Source organism: Lineus longissimus, chromosome 7 (genome assembly GCF_910592395.1).
Source record: "Lineus longissimus chromosome 7, tnLinLong1.2, whole genome shotgun sequence".
Taxonomy (NCBI): domain Eukaryota; kingdom Metazoa; phylum Nemertea; class Pilidiophora; order Heteronemertea; family Lineidae; genus Lineus; species Lineus longissimus.
Window position 1 is genome coordinate 20,683,044 of NC_088314.1, and position 20,881 is coordinate 20,703,924.

General features: G+C 41.4%; 1 protein-coding gene across 2 annotated transcripts in view; it reads left to right on the plus strand.

Annotated features, from left to right (window-relative positions):
- Nucleotides 1–1,216: 1,216 nt before the first annotated feature.
- The window catches only part of LOC135491233 (uncharacterized), a 50,403-nt gene continuing 30,738 nt past the window's right edge, over nucleotides 1,217–20,881 (plus strand). The window contains exon 1 of one of the 2 annotated variants that reach the window (XM_064776966.1): nucleotides 1,217–10,346. In XM_064776966.1, coding sequence (XP_064633036.1) covers nucleotides 5,077–10,346 — 5,270 coding nt within the window. In that variant the 5' untranslated portion in view covers nucleotides 1,217–5,076. The remainder of the gene's footprint in view (nucleotides 10,347–20,881) is intronic. The other variant, XM_064776965.1, reaches the window with a different exon arrangement.

Genomic DNA, 20,881 nt, shown 5'->3' on the forward strand with positions numbered 1-20,881 from the left:
TGATTCATCTGGCATCGTATCTGTTATTTGATCTTCGCAATATAGCTGTAAATCTATCGATGTAATCAACAAGCTTTGACGTTTTCATACTTTGTCAGGCAAGTGTGGGAGGAACAGGAGGGTTATCCATCTGATAAAGCTATAGTTAACGGCCTGGATGATATTAAAACATTGATTCGTACAGTTGTTTTGATCTATTTGTGTGTGGTAACACCGTGTGCCAGGTTTTGCGTATGTACACTGCACATCGTCGCATCCTCAATGTGTTGTTTAAAAAATCATTGGAAATTTCATTTGAATTCCAGACGTCTGTGTGAGTGGGTTATCATTCGATGTAATGAGCTTTCTTGTGTATTTCAAATAGCGAGTGGGTGCTTCGTGAGTTGAATAAGCTGACTGTGGGATATTACTGAATATGAGATTTGGAGTTGAAAATTTGAAATTTGAATCGGAAATGTTCATGGTTCATTCACACACTCCCCTTCCTTGTGTCTTTCATAAGATTTGCCTGCCTCTAGTTCAGTTCAACGAAAACGGTATAAAACTTTACTGATTTATGGGATCTGTTAAAAACTATGTTGTTGCCGAATTCTCCAAACATGTCTAAAATTGTTTTCATGTTTTTACTGACTGATGTGCTATTTGCTGGCTGTATTGTCTTTTTTATGATCCCTTTATTGTACATGCTTGGTCGGCCTGAGTATATAGAAGGGGATTAAACTCGTCACCGTGCAGTGCCGTAGATTGACAGACTTTGTCTATTTATTGTAATATTTACAACGATTAGTCATGAATGGCTGCATAAATACAACAAACGACCAACCTCAGAATGTTCAGAATGAATACAATTGGCAGCATTCACACCATGTATAGAGCAGCATAATTTATGTGGCTTCACGAAAATGTGTATTTCTACCAAAAAAATGAGCAGTGGATGATTCAGTTGGCTTCCTTGTAGCCGTTAGTAAAGAATGGGCCACCCTGGACAAGGTTTTACACCTGAAGCCAAAACACCCTGCTATTAACACCTGAAGCATTGGGCAATGTTAAGAAAAACAACTTTCAAGAATTCAGAATTGTGAAAATAGTTTGTTGACAGATAAACACACAATTTTCTCTCTCGGCCTTACAAATGATAATTTTGTGGATTTCGGTGTCAGAACAGAAAAATGCTTGATATGGCATAAGATGGATAAAAATATGAATTGTGTGGACTGTTTACAATTTTATGAATGGTGGAGACATGACAGAACAGGTGCCATATCTATGGGCTAATTGACATGCGTAATGCTTGCGATTGCCTGGGGAAAACTTGTGGAATAAGTATTGGTAATGTTGACAAAAGAAATGTTGGATTTACAAAAAAGCCTCAGAGAGTTGGTAGGGTGACTCAGAAATGACTGAGTTATATTTCTGAATATCAACTTTTGAGTTGAATTGACATTTACATATGTTGAAGTTTTTTCGATCTGAAAGGAAATATCCGTATAAAAATCATTTTTGTGTGTGCTGCCTTGGGGAGGAGTGTGTGAATGATGAGATTTTTCTCCGATGTCTGATGGTATATAGGGTGTATTGTGCGCTGGTATCTCATTGTTGGACTGATGTGGACTACTTTTTCCTGCCGGAATCATGTGTCGGAAGTGTACGCATTCAGCGACATCATCCTTGGCATTTCATGAATGGAGAAAACCTTCATAATGGAATATTTGCAGATTGCTGAATCGTGAAATGGTCTGGACAGCATCATTTGGCAAAATGTTTGAACTATTTCAATAATGGCATAAGCACCTCCTGGGATTCAAATGGTCATCAATTCATGTTAATCGTTTATTGAGTTGATTTGGATGAAATGGACCTTCTAAACGACTGTGAGTGCTGACTGATATGACACTTACAAACATTAACAGGTTAGCAGTAAAACACGTGATGTCATCGTTTGAAGGACTCTGCAGAGCGATTATCAGACTTGCCACTTCTTGAACCACTGACTGTCTTAACTGTATATACGAGAATATCAGTTTAAAACAGTCCATAGAAAGACTTTATCCTCATGACTCATTTGGTTGTCATATGAAAATCCCAACACCTTCTCTTCAGAATATAATTGGTGATATTGACCAAGAGCGTACTCACACCATGGTAGTTGCTAACTGTTCACCAATGAATGGAACACACATTGACTTCAAATGAATTGTGATAGATGACTGAGTGTATATAAAACATACGAAATATTGCTGCTCTGCTCATGAAAAGAACTACAGAGCGTGGTAAATGTACTTTACTAAATATCGAAAGTTCCCATAATGAAATGTTGTGTGAACTGGCTATATATACAAACATCTTAAAGACTAATTTATCAAGGGAGCCATGACGATAGACTGGTAAGTGTCATTAGCTACCAGACAAGAGTGTTGTGCCCAGCTGATGGACAATGTTTAAATTGCTAATGGTTCCTTCTCAAAGAGAAACATTTGATGATTTCATGGATAGCGTTTGGAGTTATTGATGGTTCCTGAGAGTGGATGTGGGCAGATACGAAAGATTAAGTGCCTGTGCCTAGACAACGGATCATGTAAAGTGTCAATGGTTCCCTCTCTAAAACAAAATATTGACACTTTTATCGATATTGGAGCACAGCCTATGGATACCACCGACAGTAGCTACGAAAGACAAAACACTTTTTCATGACAATGCCCATCTTGCAGGCAATCGTCAAAGTGTCTGTGGTTGATCCTCAAAGACAAAAAACTTGACACTTTTATGGATTGTGTTTGAAGCTATTGACGTTCCCCAAGAGCAGATACCGTGCACAAATTGATTTCCCCGCACACTCCAGGCCGACTATTGGAATGGAGCATGTTCATTGCGCAGAGCCCAGCCGGTGAAGACACAAGAGGAACTGCTGAGCTCCGGCTTAAGGGGAGTGAAGCACAGTGTGTAGAACCGCTTGATCAGTCTACGCTACATTGCGTCTGAAAGACATTTAGCTCTAGGCTAGCCTGTGTAGTATTGGAATTGGAATCAAGCAAGCACAGAGAAACTGTTGGTGGTTCAGTGAGGAGTGCGTACTCTTGTGACAGAATTTCATTTCTGCCTCGTATTTCAACGCTGGAACATTGATCAGCTGTGTGCCATTTCTGTACATTTCTGGTCATTATTGTAGGATAACGCAGTAACTGGGGTCTGTCATGTTTCATCCATTCATCACTCAACTCTGTTCATGATCTGACTCCGTTTTATCCATTTTGCCATTCATGCATCAGACAACAAGTCTGGCTATAAACTCAACTGGTTTTTCAACGCAGGATCACGATTCAATAGTCAGTTTTTTCAGTGCTGTTCATGCGTTACCATCTCTCAACTTGGATCAGTATGACAGTAAAAACAAGCCAGGACAAAATCAAAAGGAATTTCCATGTCATCTTTCAAGACAGATCAGTTGTGGGCCATCATTCTAGAATCTTCTCTGTGCGATAAGTATGTGAGCAGTATTCAAGTAAGAACTGCCTATTTTACATTTCATACATCATATTGTACAACGAGCCCGGACTGAACTCGACATCAATTCCGTCTGCTGCGTGAAAGTCAACGATACCTAGTATTGGAATTTTAAGTGTAGTATATGATTCTGAACTGTAAGCATGGTCTGAGTGTCTCTCTATATACCGGATATTGCGTCTAACTAATATCAATACTAATATTGCAATTCATGTCAACAGTGAGGTACTTCGTCTAGGATGCCAACTGATTATTGAAATTCATGTGTGGATATTTGTGCAAAGGTGAACCAGACTCTTGGTTGTACATTTCTTTAGATCAATGAGGAGGTCATGTATATTTCTTGAGCAAAATCTAACTCACCTGTTACAGGTGTTCAGTAGGGCACCTAGCTCAAGGCTTGATGGTACCTCATAGAGTATGGAGATATTCACGCTTTCGACTCGTTCATCATTGGAATGACTCCGACTTTGGGATTTCCACATATTTTGTTTTGATAAAAACTCATTGTGTACACTATTTAGCCGTAGTCAAAACAACATTGCCAATTTCTTGAACAATCTTGTCAAAAGTAATGGTTTTGCACAGCAATATTAAGAACTTTGCTATTCTGTTAAATCATTCTTGTCAAAGGTGATTGATGCGAACAGTTCTTTAATTGAATAGTCTATTGCAAGTCGCTCTCTGTTGAATGCGTTGGGGATTGAAGCATACTCCGATGCACTGGTGATTGTGTGTAACGTCTGAAAGGAGAACAACTCGTTAGATTCTGGTGGATATCAACATATTGGCTCATTCCATCTACTGCGCGGCAATTCTCTACGGAGAAGAATACCATGGACGCTCTCCTACATGGAACAGTTTTGTGGAATATTACTCACTAAGGTAGGCGAGCGCCAGATCAGTGTATGGATATTCTACGTTAACTAATTAGCAATATGAGTTACTCTGGCCTTGGATACGATTGATTAATGTAATTGACCATGGTTAGTTGTTGGGGATACATTTGAAAGAAGAGGAAAGTAGAGAAGTACTGTAGTGATTAGTAGAGAAACCGATCAAAGGAGTGCAACACTATAGGAATAAAGGAATTCAGCAACGAATACTCTACTGGAATACAACAGCAAAGAGGAATACACAATAAACATAGGTTGCAATAGAGATAGGAACACAGAGTCTGGTCATAGCCAAGAGTTAATTTCAACTTTGATTTCTTGCTTGCGATGAAGAAAGCTTAAATCAGGAGATTCAATGTCAAGGTAAAGGTCTATCAAAAGATAACTCTGGTAACGCTTCCCCCTCAGATGATCGCTAACGTATCAAGGGTAACTTATTCTGACTTTGATGACTTCAGGCTCGTCTAAAGGTCCAGTTTCTTTATCGCCTGATTAATGGATGGGGTGGAATGCCATGAACATTATATCGCATATCTGTAGAAAAAACCATACGGTTCAAGATGAATAAGTGATCTTGCTATGGGTTCTAGCATAGGTAACCTGTGGATATACTACTGCTAGCTTTATAGAATGTACGAACAAATGTGTACGAAACACATTACAGGATCATCGGTTCGCTATGAGGAAGTTTTGTAGTCTTAGAATCATCTCGTCCAGCTATGACCAAGAAGGGCACACTTCTGATAAACGTGAACACGCTCCAATTTGTATACCCTGCGTACGTCTTTCTTACTTGATCAACACATACTTAGGTCTACAGACGTTATTTTGTCGAAGGATAACTTGGCACCACTCAAAAGATGAAAAGGATGCAACTGCTCTTGTTAGCCATCAATCTGAAGACTTTAGCTCTAGAGCTGATTCAAAGGACTTAAAGGGTGTTGAAGCTCAATCTAAGGACTTAGAGGCTCAGTTTGAGGAATTAGGTAGATTTGAGGTGACTGTGGTCACTGATCAGGTTATGGATAGGGATACCATGTCATCAGTTTCAAAATTGAAACAGGATTTAGAATTTTGTGAATTTCGTGACGGCATGGAAAATAAGATAACCCCTGATGGAAGTAGTAATTCAGAGTCGCCGGAAAGTTCTAATTCTTCAAATGCTTGGAGTATGGATATAGATAGCATGGATAGTGGCCGCGATAGCAATAAGAATTACACCCTGGGTTGTGGTGCTACGAGTAGAGACATTTCTGTTGACTCCGGTCAGGGTAATTTGGACAGTTGCGAGGACTTGGATAATAGTCTGGCAGATCAATGTACATTCCAAATAAAGGACCCGAAAATATCAGAGGATGTCAATTTCAACTTAGGTCCTGGTGTTGGTGATGTAGATGTGCTAGTCATGGATGATAGTAATGTTATAACTGAGGACGTTTTACCCGAAGCCAGGGACTACGATGATGGCTTGGATGATGATCTCTTAGAAAGGATCTTGCTTGAATGTCTACGCAACGACACTCCAATTTCTCCCGATGCTAGTCCAGTTATGGAGAAGTTAGTTTATCCGTCTGATCGTCAAGATATTGCATCTGGCGCTGAACATTGTGATAGAATATATTTTGCGCCCGATGGTCAGCCGCTGCTCAGTCCAGGCGGACAACCTTTGCCCAATCGTAGTCCAACGGAGGAGAAATTATTGTACTCAACTGGTGCGACCAGCGAGGAGGCCTCCATGTACGATGACAGTTCATTTCTGGAGAAAATGACTGGGGATGCATCAGAATTAGTGGACGACGTGTTGTCAGACTCTGACGGGTGCGAATCTGAGCGTTGGCCAGATCTGCCAAAAATCGTCATCTTGAAAAGCACATCGACAGAGTCTGATGCAGATGTATTTTGTGATGTGGTTGATTGTGACGTAATTGAGGATATTTTCTCGGACTGTAACGAATCTTTGGAATATCAGAGCGAAAACAGTTCTGTGGATGCAGAACAAGGTGATAGTGATTCCAAAGGTCAGTCTTCTGTTGAAGGTCATTCCTCTGCTGAAGGTCGTCCTCCTACTGAAAGTTGTTCCTCAACTGAAAGTCGCTCTTCTGCTGATAGTAACTCTCCTGATAAAGCTAATTCTTCAGCTGAAGGTCACTCCAGTGCTGAAGGTCACTCCAGTGCTGAAGGTCACTCCAGTACTGAAGGTCACTCCAGTACTGAAGGTCACTCCAGTACTGAAGGTCACTCCAGTGGTGAAGGTCATTCCTCTGGTGAAGGTCAGTCCTCTGAAGGTCACTCCTCAGCTGAAGGTCACTCCTCAGCTGAAGGTCACTCCTCTGAAGGTCATTCCTCTGCTGATCATGAAGTTCTATATTCTGCTGACGGCCATTTTTCAAACGGCATGGAGGAAGACGGAGATGTCTTCTTTGAACTTCTAAAGGAAGACGAAGGTGAGATGTACTACAGTACCATTGAGGAGAAAAGTCCGAAGAATTCCGACTCAAGTCTAGGCAAAGATGAACACTTAGATGATAAGTTTCCAGAGATGTTTTATAGCACTGTTGAGGAACAAATTGACTCTTCTGTCGAAGATGACGCCTTGCCGTGTTTTCTGGACTTCCCGCCTGTTCCAGACTATTTGGAGACCACCATTGAAGAGCCAGCCATTATGGACCCTGATGCACCGGTGGTCCCAGTGTCGTGTGGATGGAATGAGATGTTTCATAGTGCAATTGAAGAGCTCAATGAAACAAGCTCTGCAGTTATGGCCAATTCTCCCCGTAGTCCATCCTTACCAGAAGATGATCAGGATATCTCTCCTGATCCTGATTCCATGCTCTCAGCCGTGTCAGATGAATTGAAGGATTTAGTTGCTTCTGATAATGACCAGGACCTTTCGCCGACAGATTCCTACTCTGCCATATCGGTTTCTCCTGAAGATTCTGAGAGGCTAAGATCAGCTGCTGAATCAGTCTCAGACAAGCTCAAAGAAATCTTGTCCACTTCGATCAATTCTCTTGACTCTGGTCCGTCTGATCCGGAATTTTTGCAAAAATTGGAAGATGTGCGTAAAACCAGTAGCGATATTTCTTTAAATAGACCTGTGAAAAGGCCAACGACTGTACCGGTGTCACGGAAATTCATTGATACCTTTTATGGCGTTGTTGATGGTACAGTGACATCATCTGATAGCGATGCGAATCTGTCTTGCCATGAGGATAGCCCAACGACTCCTGGAGAAATTTTAGATAAGGCTTTTGTGCCAGAAGAGAAAGTGGCGAGGTCTAGTAGTAGTGAACTTGATGATGGACACGAAGATGGTTCACTTGGAGATAATGAGGAGGATAATGATAAAAGTAGTTCACCTGAAGCTGATGAGGTCAAGCTTGGTCATGATGAGTTCAAAGTAGTACCTGTGTATGATTGGAGCGACTGTCTACCACAAGCTTGGGGTGGGATACGCGATCCATTCCCTGGGATGGACCGGGCCTCCATCACACCAGATGAGGCAATAATCCCGATATTGGAGCATGACGTCCTTGGTCAAGATGGAGATGAAGAGGATTTGATACTTCATAATGCCTTCAAAAGCGCCAATGCGAATGTAGTTGTTTTGAAGGAACCTCTCCCAAAAGTTGACCAGGATTCTGTAAAAAAGGATGCTGACAAGTCAACACCAAATCATGCCAAAGTCGGCATATTGGAACAAGATGGTACTCTTGTTGAATCTGCAGCTGGGGAAGAACTTACACCAGGCACGAGCATTGATCTCACAAATGTTGTGCCAAGGGTTGTGGAAGCTGAAGCTTATCAGACAGTTCTAGCTAAAGATACGGTGATTGAACTCGCAGACGACGTTGGGTCAGGAGATGATGAAACAAGGGTTAGTAGCACAGGACCAGAGAGAAGTAACACAGATATAGAAATATCTGTAATAGACACTGTTGAACCGTGTTGTAAGGAAGTTCTTCACCAACAAAAAGATGAATCCTCTCTTGAAATGGGAGATAATGTTCATCAAACAGAACTTGATCCACCCGGTTTTGAGAAATCTGACATCGCTTCTTCAGGTTGGGTTGACCTAACTGAATATTATCAAACTAATCTGACTGGCTCCTCTCTGGAAAGTGAAGTTGATCTAACAGAAAATAAATCCCCTCTTGAAAAGACTGGCATCGCCTCTTCGGCTTGTGTTGAGCCAACTTACGATTGTCAAACAGATCTGACTGGTGGTGAATCGGATCTCAAAACAAAAAATGCTGATCAAAACAGTTCAGTATTAGTGGCCAGAACTACTGTTGAACCAGTATTAGTGGCCTATGCTGATGTTGAGCCAGTATTAGTGGCCAGTGCCAATGTTGAGCCAGTATTCGTGGCCAAAACTACTGCCGAACAATCTTTCCTTGGGGACAACTCAGTCTCAGTTTCTGGCGTTAGAGAAAATAGTATTGCAACACAAGCCACTGCAGTTGGTTTTCTAAACAAAGGCTTTGTTGCTATGCCTGGAATGTGTCAAGAAAGAACCTGTATTCATCAACATGAGCATGATTTCACCGGTCATGGACCAAATCATCAGCATCTGCCTGATTCAACGGATGTTAAGCCAGTGCCCGACTCTTCTGGTCACAGACCAGACCATCTGAACTTGCCTGATCCATGTCGCATTAGGCCAGTACACAACTCTGAACTTGATTTGCCTGATATTGAAAAGTATGAAAGAAGCGATAGTTTGGAATATGGTGATAAATTTACCAAGGAGGAGGAGTTGAACTTGAATTTGCGTCTCGATGACGTGATTTTGGACTTGGAGGGCGGGAGATGTGAATCGGATTATGGAGAGTATGATATTTCTCCCGAGGCAGATATTGGGGCGATGGAATTTGAGGATGCAGAGTTGGTGAGGGAGCATGGGAGAGATATCTTGGGTGTCGATGAGCCTGAACTCCACCGGCATGGGTATGACCCAAACAGTGGCTGCTCTCTTGAAGGCAAAGGCATTTCATTTGAACTTGATGATGAGGATTCTGTTCAAGGTGACGAGTTTGTCGAGGAGACAGAGCAAGGAGATTTTGTGCGCGGGCTGGAGAAGCCCCATGGGTCAAAGGTTGATAGTTGCAATGTTCTCTTCACTGATGCGCTAAGCCAGCTAAAGCAGGCATGTATTGACGTCTCACCAATCAGTGAAGGTGATGCCAGGATTATAGACTTGGATGCTTTATTTGCTGATGTTGAAAAAGACGCAGATTATGTCCGACATAAAAAGTCGCGATTTCAAGAAAAGCGCCCTGTGTCTGAATATGATCTACTCCATTACCGAAATGACCCAGAGTACACCCGTGATAAATATGCTCAATTTCATGAAAAAACCCGTGAATATGCGAATTATTGTGATGATCTGTCTGTGGATTATTCCCATCAGAAAAACCCCAAGCGCCCTTTGTCACAGTACGACTTGAAACCTGACTTCTACGATTCAGCGTTGGATTATGTCCAGAGGGAAAACTTGAGAATGTCACAATCTTGGGGTGATGATCAATTTGATCTCCATGGTCGTAAGGGTCGAGATATAGACTCGCGAAGGTCGAGTGATTATGATAATGTTTATGAGGAGGACCATTCCCAAAACTATGATTTTGGGTGGAAAGATTATGTTGTGACGAATTGTCCAGAACCAGAGCGCACGGTAGAGGATTCAAATTCGAGTGCACAAGCTGTGCGTAGGAACAAAACTGAACATAAACCGAGAAACGAACGGTACAAGCTCTCTGCTAAATCGGCAGAAAGGGATACCGAGATCGCATTGGAGATGGTTAAACTATCATTATGGAAGCGACATGATGTCAGGAGGTCATTGGAAATTGTTGACGACGTTTTATATTCGTCGAGCGATGACAGTAGCTCAGAGGAGACTGTGGATGGAGACTGGGAGACAGTATCATCATCTCTTGATTCTGAGTAGGTACCACTTTGTCTCTTCTTCTCCTTTCTCTCCTGCCGTGGTAGTGAAACGACCAATTGACAAATGTTGTAAGCCCTAACCCAGTAGAGATGTGACGAAAACGGGACCAGGGTACAGTTTAAAGTTTGTTGGTTCACATTAACTTATGTTGATGAATTGAACAATTCTTGTGGGTAGTTGTACTGTATGAGGGTTGAGGCTTGTTCAGTTCAGTTGGCCTTGTCGTTGTTCAGGTCATAACCACGGCAGGCCAGGTCTCCATTTTACAGCTTGAACCTTCCTGCTTCTAGATAGTTGTCATGTGGGTTACTCTACCACTCATATCACAACCGCCCCAAGCTTTATTCCAATGTGGCCAGATGTCCATTTTACAGCTTGAACCTTCCTGCTTCTAGATAGTTGTCATGTGGGTTACTCTACCACACATATCACAACCGCCCCAAGCTTCATTCCAATGTGGCCAGATCTCCATTTTACAGCTTGAACCTTCCTGCTTATAGATAGTTGTCATGTGGGTTACTCTACCACTCATATCACAACCGCCCCAAGCTTCATTCCAATGTTGAGTGTTTTGGTAGGATACGGCAGTTGTTATGGTTAGGAATACTTTATGGTGAAGAACACTGTTGATTTGGTTCCTTGCCAGCTGTGTGAATGACTCAGGTGAACTGGACTAGAAGTAATATTTGACGGCCAAGGATGGTGCCAATGACGTAAGACCACTTGTGCTGTGTTCAGTGGTCACTCATGAACCTCTGCCACTGGTTCAATTCCTTAAGCCAAGTCACACATGCACACAGTTACCATCTCCAAAATCAATTACCGTCTTGTTATTTTGCCAGCTCCTTCACATTCTTTCTTAAAGAGTATGAGCTGTTCTGTTGATGACAGCTTTCAAGACTACCTGCTTTTAAACGATTGAGATTCCATGCTTATGTTGTAATTCCTCCATTTGGCTTAGGCTGTTTGTGATTTTAGAAGTAAAACTTATTCGTTCTTTTCAATCCTGTTTTTTCAACCTTTCAGACTTGCTCTGCTTTCAGCAGATTGAGACATGATTTTGAAACCGTGTTTGGTCCAGGTCAAATGATCATGCTGCGCTGGGTCCAATAATGTATGCTTTCCGACTTCCTTACAATATGCAGCACCTCTGATGTAGTGACATGTAACACGGGTATCCTTCTGTGAGTTGAGTACAAAATCAAGTGCTGCCTTGTTTACAGATTGAAGTTGATTTTCATCCAAATGTTACACTTTGAAGCTTTTCCTGTTGCACGCCAGCAAGATGTGGGCAAAGTCTCCCATGAGATTTGCAGAATCCGTCTTCATGTATCCTACAGCTACACCAGACGCCATGCATTCGACGAAACAAAAATTGATTTTACGAAACCGAAGTGATGTTAAGACTTTGACTCTTATTGCATGTCATATTTTCACATGATGTTTTAATAGCTTTTGACGTTGAGCAGGTTGGAAAAAATTGGGAAGATTTCTTGAGAGTTTGGTTTCTCATGCGGGAACCTGTTATGGTTAGATCGTCTCGTTAGTCTGCAACCTTTTGCAAGACAGTCTGGACGCAATCTAAAATAAAAACCAATAAGAATCTCCTACATCAAAGATATGGCCGCCACCAAGGTCCTTGTTGATCTGATATGTTTGGGGTCTCATTTCACACACACTTTTGCGGAACTTTCAGACTTAACCCTTACAAAGAATACAGGACTCACCCATCCAACATATGGTTTGCCACTTTTTTTCTCTTGCTATTGTATAATACTCAGTAGTTTTGGACATCTTTTCCCATATAATACCATTTCATGTTACTATCAGACCCAATCCGAACAAGCCAGACTCTCGTCCATCAAAGATATGGCACTGATACCTTTGACATTCCTCATTTCTTTTTGCGCTCATATTACCCTTCTGCCAGTCTCCTAAAAACCTGCTAATCCCCACTCTAAATCACCCCTCAAAGTATCACGATGTCTAAAAACCGTCTTATGTCTCCTCATTTATGGCGATTGTGTTACCAACATTGGCATTTTCGTGGTTATCGTCGTTTTAGTCATGTATTCATGAAATGTGTTGCCATGGATACCGACGAGTTATATTCTGATCCAGACTGAAATGTTAGCTTGTCATGATTGCTATGGTGATCTTGATGGCCAACTGTTGCTCTTATTCCAGACCAGCGCTTGAAGTAAACGAACATGTGAAGAAAAGAAGTTCGGGAAATAACGAACGTTCCTCTCCTCAGTTGCCCCTGATTAGTTTGCCTCACAATATGATTGATCTTAACTCCAGTTCAGCCTAGCAGCATCTTTCCCTACGCAAAAGACAAAGATGTTGAGTCAGGGAGAAGGCTGAAGTGAAAATCATTGTATTGTCTTTTTGAACTCACCAGCTGATAGCTTTACAGGTGACCTGACCACAGAACAAAGCCAGTTTCTGAATTCATTGTGTCTCGTGTCTGATGCCACTCCCCTTTCCATCTCTTGGTAAAGAAATCATGGTTTAGTTGTGGTGCTGTGTGAGGTGAGGGGCAAAACACAACCTAGTTTGGGTGTGCGTCCATTAGATTTAAAGATTCCAACATGAAATGGCTTTAGTTAACAATCTTCTGCTCGGTGTGTCCTGTGAAGGGTTTTGAAGGGGACAATGCAAAAAAGACTTGAGATCATTCGTGCCCATGTTGAGTCAATTAGCGAATGATTAGTCCCAGAACCTCTTCATTGATTATGGCATAGAGTTTGTTGCAAATTCACACCGAGAAGACCTAGAAGTCAGTTGGAAGCCTTCCAGATCATGGCTTTCACTGGACAGGTTTTCTCCAGACAAATCTGTGGTCCAGTTATCGGACAGAGTTGTTAATGGACAGGTGGCTGTGGTAATGTCACGGCATGTTTGCTGCTTGGATTAAGAGCCATTTTGAGATGTAGTTCTTCAGGACCAGTGACGAGTGATCAAAGTGGTTTGATTTTTGCTTTGTTGGCAAATAAAACTGAGAAGACCGTTGGAATTCTTCCAAAATCATGGCTTACATCCGACAGGTTTCCTCCAGACAAATGTGTATCAGCCAGTTGTTGGGTAGAATTCTTAATGAGAAGGTGTTGGTGGAAATGTCTAGAGGTAGGGAATCTTTGGAGAAATCCATCGTGGAACATGGTCGTGGCGGTCTGGTGTGTGGAGGTACCTTGTGATTGCCGCCATTTTGAGTTGTGACTTCGTGACGTTTAGTTCGAGTAACAGCTGTTGGTGTTGGTGGTATCAAATCCCTTAAGAAATGTTAGCAGAAACCAGTCTAGAATAAGATGGCTTTTGCTTCTCCCGGAACTGTGACAGACATTGTCACTGTTAGAATTGGTCTTCCTGGCCAAACGGAAATGACATGATGTATCCAGGCATGATCAGGCTAATATTAAACAATAATTGCCTGGCCTTGTTTTGTGTGCCAGATCTTCGACACAGACAGTGAATCAACATTAGTGTGATCATGCACCTTCTAAAAGCCTTGTAATATAGTCAAGAGGATTAGTGAAGGAATATCTCCTGTACAAAGTCTAAGGTAGTGTGATAGCCAACAAGTGTTTTCAGACACTGTTTGCTTGGGAGGTTTTTTTACAATATTTGCACTGTGTCAAGTTTGAAAAACGTGTCTGACAATTACGACTTTGAGACACTGTTTATATGTCAGTACTGTTGTGGATGTGTTGTATTCATTGAAGTTTTCTGAACCTGGATATTGAAGATTTTGTGCAGATTTCAAATGGAGAGCAGAACAGACCGAGGATGTCGCTAATTCTTGAAAGTTTCCTCGAATACAAGCCATGTGTTAGATGTGGTAAGGGTCTACACGACCCTGAGAAATGTCGCTACAAGTACCGACCATGTTGGGCTTGTGGTAAGATGGGCCATGCGAAGCGTGTCTGTTGGTTGGTACCAGAAAACAGGAATAGGCCCAACACTCGGTAAGGATGTTCAGTTTCTGCTAGTTCTGGCAAACAGGCTTTGAAGTTTGTTACCTCTGCTTGCTCAATTGCAATCTTTCCTCCACAGTATGATAGCTAACCAAAAAGAGAAGACAGTTTACAAAGTCAGCGTTGTAGCAGAAGTATTGTTCTTCAAAAAGTATGGTGTGGGCAGCTACTTTCTGTTGATTTGCTGTTCTTTCTTAGAATGATAGAGTTGTTAGAGGCATTGTATTGTATTGAGACTTTTCTGTACATTCCACCTGCCAGTCTGGTGAGGTATAACATGACTGATAACATCTACTTCTATTGTATGTAGGATTATAATTGTGTGAGCAGGTTCTTTTCTGTTGCTTTGTGTTCTTTCTTAGAAAGTTAGATGAGTGAGTGGGAGGATGTTGAGAAATAGCTGTGTTCTATTGTACTGTATTGTAATAGTACATTGCTATTGTGTTCAGAGCTTGCGTTAGTTTCTTCTGATTCTAGAAAAGCAAGGCAAATCCACATGTGACATCATGTCTTGCTGCTTGTCCATCTGACATAGGCCAAATGAATATCCGGTTGTTTCATGACTGGTCCAGTATCCTTCGAAGCATTGTGTGGTGACTATCCTTGCCACACGTTATTGCCAGCATATATACAGTTATTATGGAGATAATGAACCATGCTATTGCAGAGATATGAAAAAATGTCAAGCCATCTGTTGTTGCTGATACCGCAATGAAAAAAGCACCTGAATTTTCCAACTCGTGCCTTACCTGTTTGTCTCCTTCGTCTCTGTGTTAATACAGGATAATGGGTCGGTGGTTTTGTGGGGTAGTCATCACCAATGCTTCAGCGACGACATGTTATTTCAGGATTTGGGCATTATTGGGTATCGGGTTTTGAGCTCATCTCTCCAGCGAAAAATCATTTGGTGTGCCATCATTATCGTCTGGTATCTGGCTAATGGTTTGTTTATTCAGTGTGAATAGTAATGTTCCTATGTTCTGATATGTTATTCTTTCATTGACTCCCTTGCTGTCTAGAAATATTGCAGTAATGGTTTTACAGTAATGCCGATAATAATGATAATAGGAGCGTTTACATGCACTCCTAAAAACCACATCCCGATTTGATCGGTCCATCCTCATTGTGGTCTCATTCGAGTGTACCAGTTTACATACACATCAAAATTTGGTGTGTGCTCTCATGAATGTCCTGCAAATACCTCCCTTCCACCTTTTCCAAGTGGGTGTATTATAAATGAAGCTGAGAGCATGTCCACTCTGGAAAATTGTAATGGGTACTGTATTGGCTTGAGCTTGTGTTGAAAGGTCATGCCAGCCATGTTCACAAATGACCGAATGTAGCCGAGAATTTACTATGGATGACTGCCACCAGAATATAAAAAGAAACTGTATCCTATCATGCATATGTAACTGATCTCGATAATGACATTGGATCATCTTGGTCAGGAGCCACTGCCATCCCTCCTTCTCCACATTTTGCTGAGAGTGAGATTGTTAAGACCGAATGTTGCAGAGAAATTAGTACGGGTGGCTGCCCCCATAAGATGAAAGAGACTGTATCTAATCAAGCACAGGTAACTGATATTGATAATAGCGGTAGACCGTCTCCTTTGGGGCATGAAGTAGATGGCAGGTTGCTTCTACCGCTGAGATCAAAGGCAACCACCGACAGCTTGGCTCGTTAATCATGCACCAAATTTTCATCAATGTCGACTAAGTGGTTAGAATGGTTAGAATCATCATGATTTATTAGTGACAAGGAGTAATTTGTGGTAAGGGGAGATAATCCGTCATTCTTAGGTGCTAGGCGGAAGGGAATATGACCAATGTTCAGTCTTGCAAGAGGTGAAGGTAGAATTGAGGACAGCAATCTTCTCCCCCAACTTTCATGCTCATCGTGCACAGAGTTTGTGGCAGCTGTTCCATTGTCAACTCCAAAACTCATGTACTGAGTCTTTCCTGAGCTTGACATGATTTCCTGCAAGAAAACCTCAATTTGGAATGCATGCGAGCTTATTTGAATGATGATCTTTTCTAAGAAGCGTTTCCTGCGGGAGAAATCACTCAGCAGAAGACATTTCTCATCTGATTTGGATCTTATCTTCAGTGAAAGAAATTGTGTTGGTAGCTTGAGATGAGACTTTAGGAAAGGCATATCAGAGGTGATAGATGAGCGAGGCAAGTTGGTTGGACTCTTACCAAAATGTTCACGGATCGCCAGTTCTGAAAAAAGTGCATGGTGTTGCGGTGTTGGTTCCTGACTGAGAGGTCCTAAATATTCCTTCCATATTAGAGTCAAAAGGTCAAAGAATGTGCTTTGAAGACACATCTACAGATGTCAGTGAGATCATAATTAAGTAGCTTGGGGCCTACCTGTTGATAGGTATCACAAGGAAGAAGGTGCTGACACCTATCAACTACTCGCATCTGATGCCAAGAGTCAGTTTACTGTGCATTACCTCTGAGATGATATCTCTTCAGTTATGAGGAACTTGTCATTTACTCATACTGGTAGAGGTTTAAGATCTGATGTGCCCTCTACATCAGAGCTCCTGAGACTCCTTCTTCAGATATAAGTGGGGTCAAAATCATATCAGATCGAGCGATAGGTGTCTTGATGTCAGCCGTCACAAATGTCTGTTGAATTATGACACAAGAGGCCAACCCGCTGTACCGGTATGGTAGTAATGTACTGTTCTCCCTTTAATAATGTTGCTTGATCAAATCAGCCTGGAGCGCGTCATGTCTGCTATCGATCTTGTGTCTCCTGAAGTGTGCCTTGAAAGGGTTACCGTTGACGTCTGATCGAGAACCAATTGAAAGCTCCTTCTGGGACCAGTCAATATTGGTTGATTGACAGCATCTGCCGCGGCCGTTTCTATCCATCATTAGTCACATGACCATCCGAGACTGGCGTACAGCGTCACCGATCAATCATGCACCGTTTTTTTGTCGTCGTTGTTCGATATCCGTCTAGAATTGCATTCATGATCCAATCACTTTATCAAGAGTTGGTATTCGGCGTGGAGACAAATATCTCATCCTGGAATTGAAATGAATCTTTGGAAAAAATGCTGAATTCACCAGAAATGGGTTTGATGCAGAATTGAGCTCCTAATGAAAGGGAAGGCATGGTATGGCGGGTCAAGGGGGACTGCTGCACGGGAGATGTGGGGTCTGATTCCATATGCTATGTTCTTGAGTTTGTGGTCTTCTGCTCCTCACTGTCTGTGAATCCTGCAGAAATAGACTGTCGATGTCAGTGCAAGTTAAAGTGGCCTGGTTGACATTGAGTTTACGTTGTCACGAACAAGTCATGTCCAATGAATGGGCCACTTGTGACGTTTCACTTTTCACTCTCGTCATCCTTAGTCAAGTAATAAACCTGCTTGTGACTTTTCAGATGTATTATGGTCCTATCTTGTGTTTTTTCTTCCCATTCTACAATTAACTAATCGATATTCTCCATCTTTTTAATTTCAGGTAAGTACTAATCCCATCAGCTAGAGTAGATTGTGTTCATCAGACTCACTGTAGGTGGCACCACCAGTGGTAAAGTATCGCTTCTGCTAAAATTTCCAAACTCGAAATGGCAAGATATTTCACTTTCGCTGGAGCGAATGATTGAGAAGTCATATGCCATATTTACATACTAATTGAGTTGTGAGTTCTTGTTACTCATTATCGTTAAATACGCCTCATTATGCTCTTTGCTATTTAGAAATGATATAATCAGTATAGCGCATCGGGATATTTTTAAAGCATTTGTCATAAGGTCCAAAAAAGTCTCAAAGACTTGCCAAGATTTCTACGCTCGAGAAATTGATCTAGCGATTGTTGCCATGGATACTGATATAAATAAGACTTCCTTCAATTCCACTGAGTAATTGAATTGAAAAAATCTCGAAATAATCTTGAAATTTGCTGATGGCAAGTTCGGTCTTAAAGAATGAGGCTTCAAAGCGTATCGAAATTGATGACTCTTGAAATATAGTTGTCTTTAAATCGACAAAATGTGACAATCAGGAAAAGGATTTGACAATATGGCCTTATGGTAATCTTGAAAACTATTTCGGGTAGTTTGAGAATCTGCTTCTTTTTAAATGAGGTTGCAGTGAAGTTTGAAGTCGCTTTTGAAGAATCTGTGATTCTTGAAATATCTCTCATTTCATTTATTGTTAAAAATTGTTGATGTTGAAGAACAGTTTCAAAGCTTTGCAAACTTGTTCACCGGGATTGTCTTTGGCAGGGTACATAAATATTACATGAAGAGTCATGTTGAAATGTTCTTTCTGCTAAGAAAATGTCCTCGCTTCAGAATTTTCAAAATACGGAAATTTCACACTTTTGTTCGGAAAGCTGTGAGGTGATAGTTTTTCTTACCCCAGATCTTTGTTCTCACTCATTCCTGCTGAAAAACAACGGCTGCTTTGTCAGGAAATTGAGCAGTGTGAGGCTAATATAATTTGCTGGTAGGGGCTTTCAAATGAAGTATTAGCTTTCTAAGGAAGGGAAAGTGATACTGGTAATAGAGAGGCATTCTTCTTTCTTGTCTTGAAGTATGTCTGGTTTGTGAAATGACACAGCCAGACTTCTTCTCCAAAAATTCCAAAAAACTGACTTTTTCACATGAAATATGCTTCAGGTTTAATTTCGATTGTCCCAGTATGTGGTAAGGTATGACTGGAGCTGCTTTCAAAAGCAGATGGTCATGATGTAAAGGTTATGCTAGGAGGTGTAGTTGCCCATTCCTTTCATGGATTACCATGTATTGTGACTCATTTACAAGCGTTTGATTTCAACCTGTGGTCGAATGCAATGGTGGGGACTAAAGAAGACGTGGCATGGTTTGAGAGGGGTGCGCATGACCGGGTTGGCTGGTGCAGACCAGTCAACTGTGCGGGTTGGCTGGTGCAGACCAGTCAACTGTGCGGGTTGGCTGGTGCAGACCAGTCAACTGAGTTTGTTGAAATGACTGAGTTTGTTGAAATAAGCTAACAAGTGATTGATTGAGGAAATTGTTTGCTGCAATGTACATTGTACCTTCAGCTTACACTTTTGAAGGTAAACCGGTCTTGCAAACCTCATACATCACGCTTTTAATTTCATCCTGCCTAAATATTTGGCTTCACCTGACAGCCTGGCCTTGCTCCTGCTCGTGATAAATCAAGCAGGAAAATTTGGCTGGAGATCTTTTCATCATTTCTGGACTTAGTAATTCTTGGTGTATAAAACTGTTTATGTTGCCGGCCGTATGTTTTGGCATCCTGTTCCAGCGTGTTCGACATCTTATCTACCGGTGATATCCCCGTAGCGTTTAACAGACGGTATATTGTAGAAAATATCAGCACTAATATCAATAAATGATGCTGATTTATTTTAGGATTTGCTGGGAGCCTCGATATTCTTGCAAACTGGTAAAGCAGTAATGAAAACTCCTTTTCCCTGGGGGTATATGCATGGAAAGGTGTTAAGTTATTCTTAGCATACTTAGGCTACTTGAAGCATGGAAATATGTTGAAGTCAGTTCCTATTAAAATGTATCGTTGGAATTCATAGGTATTCCTTCCAGTGGGAAGAAAAGAACTATGGAGTAGCTGGTTGTATCTGGTTTCTTTCACTCCTTACGCCCGTCACATCATTCAAGGTTATTCTCCAAGCCTGGAATTGATCAGTTTGTGCCATGGTTTGATGGAACTGCAATCATCTGTGTGTTCTTTTCGTCCTTACATCAATTTCTGTTCAAGGATATGTTTCAAGACGGATTGGACGTTTGGTTGAATGACAACCTTAAAACTTGGCTGCTTCGATTCAAACGATTTCAGTATTTACTTCAAAATAGTTCTGTTTGAGGGAGTGCAGTGGCATAGTGGTTAGAATGCTGGATTCTTAACTAAGTGGTCATGGGTTCAAATTTTTGTTAAATTTATGTTCAAGTGAGCACTAAGAAGCAGTTCCTTAACATTTCCCAGAACGCCTCATGACAAAGGCCTTGAGAAAGCACCTGTCCATGAGGAAGTGTTTAAGAAAGCAGACTTTAACTTTACAGCTATATGTCAACCGATATGAAGTATCAATTCGTTGTTTAGTTAAGATGCTACTTTCAAAATTCGATATAGGGATACCAACTAGTGTGTATTGCCATTGAGATATGTTGGTGAGAAGTAGCTATCTTGTCTCGGTCAATCAACCGTAAGGTTTCTAAGGTACTGATTGTGTTGTTGTGTTCTGTACATTCCTGCGTAAAAAATCGCAGATGGAATTCTACATCAGTTTCATTGAGTTCACACACATTTCTCCTCATCGGGCCAAGTATTTTGGGAGAGGGACCTCGTCAGAGATTAAGACGAATCATATCTGCTGGTCATAACATGATATCCGGTTTTGCACAAACATTGAGCTTGCGATTAGGAAAGAGTCAGATCTACATGTCTAATATACTGACTGGAGAAACTGTTCCAAACTGTTCATCATGTCCATTTTAGAATATTTCTGTGACTGACTGGATCAAGTAAACCTTTCACGAGGACCTAACTTAGAAGATGTTGTCAC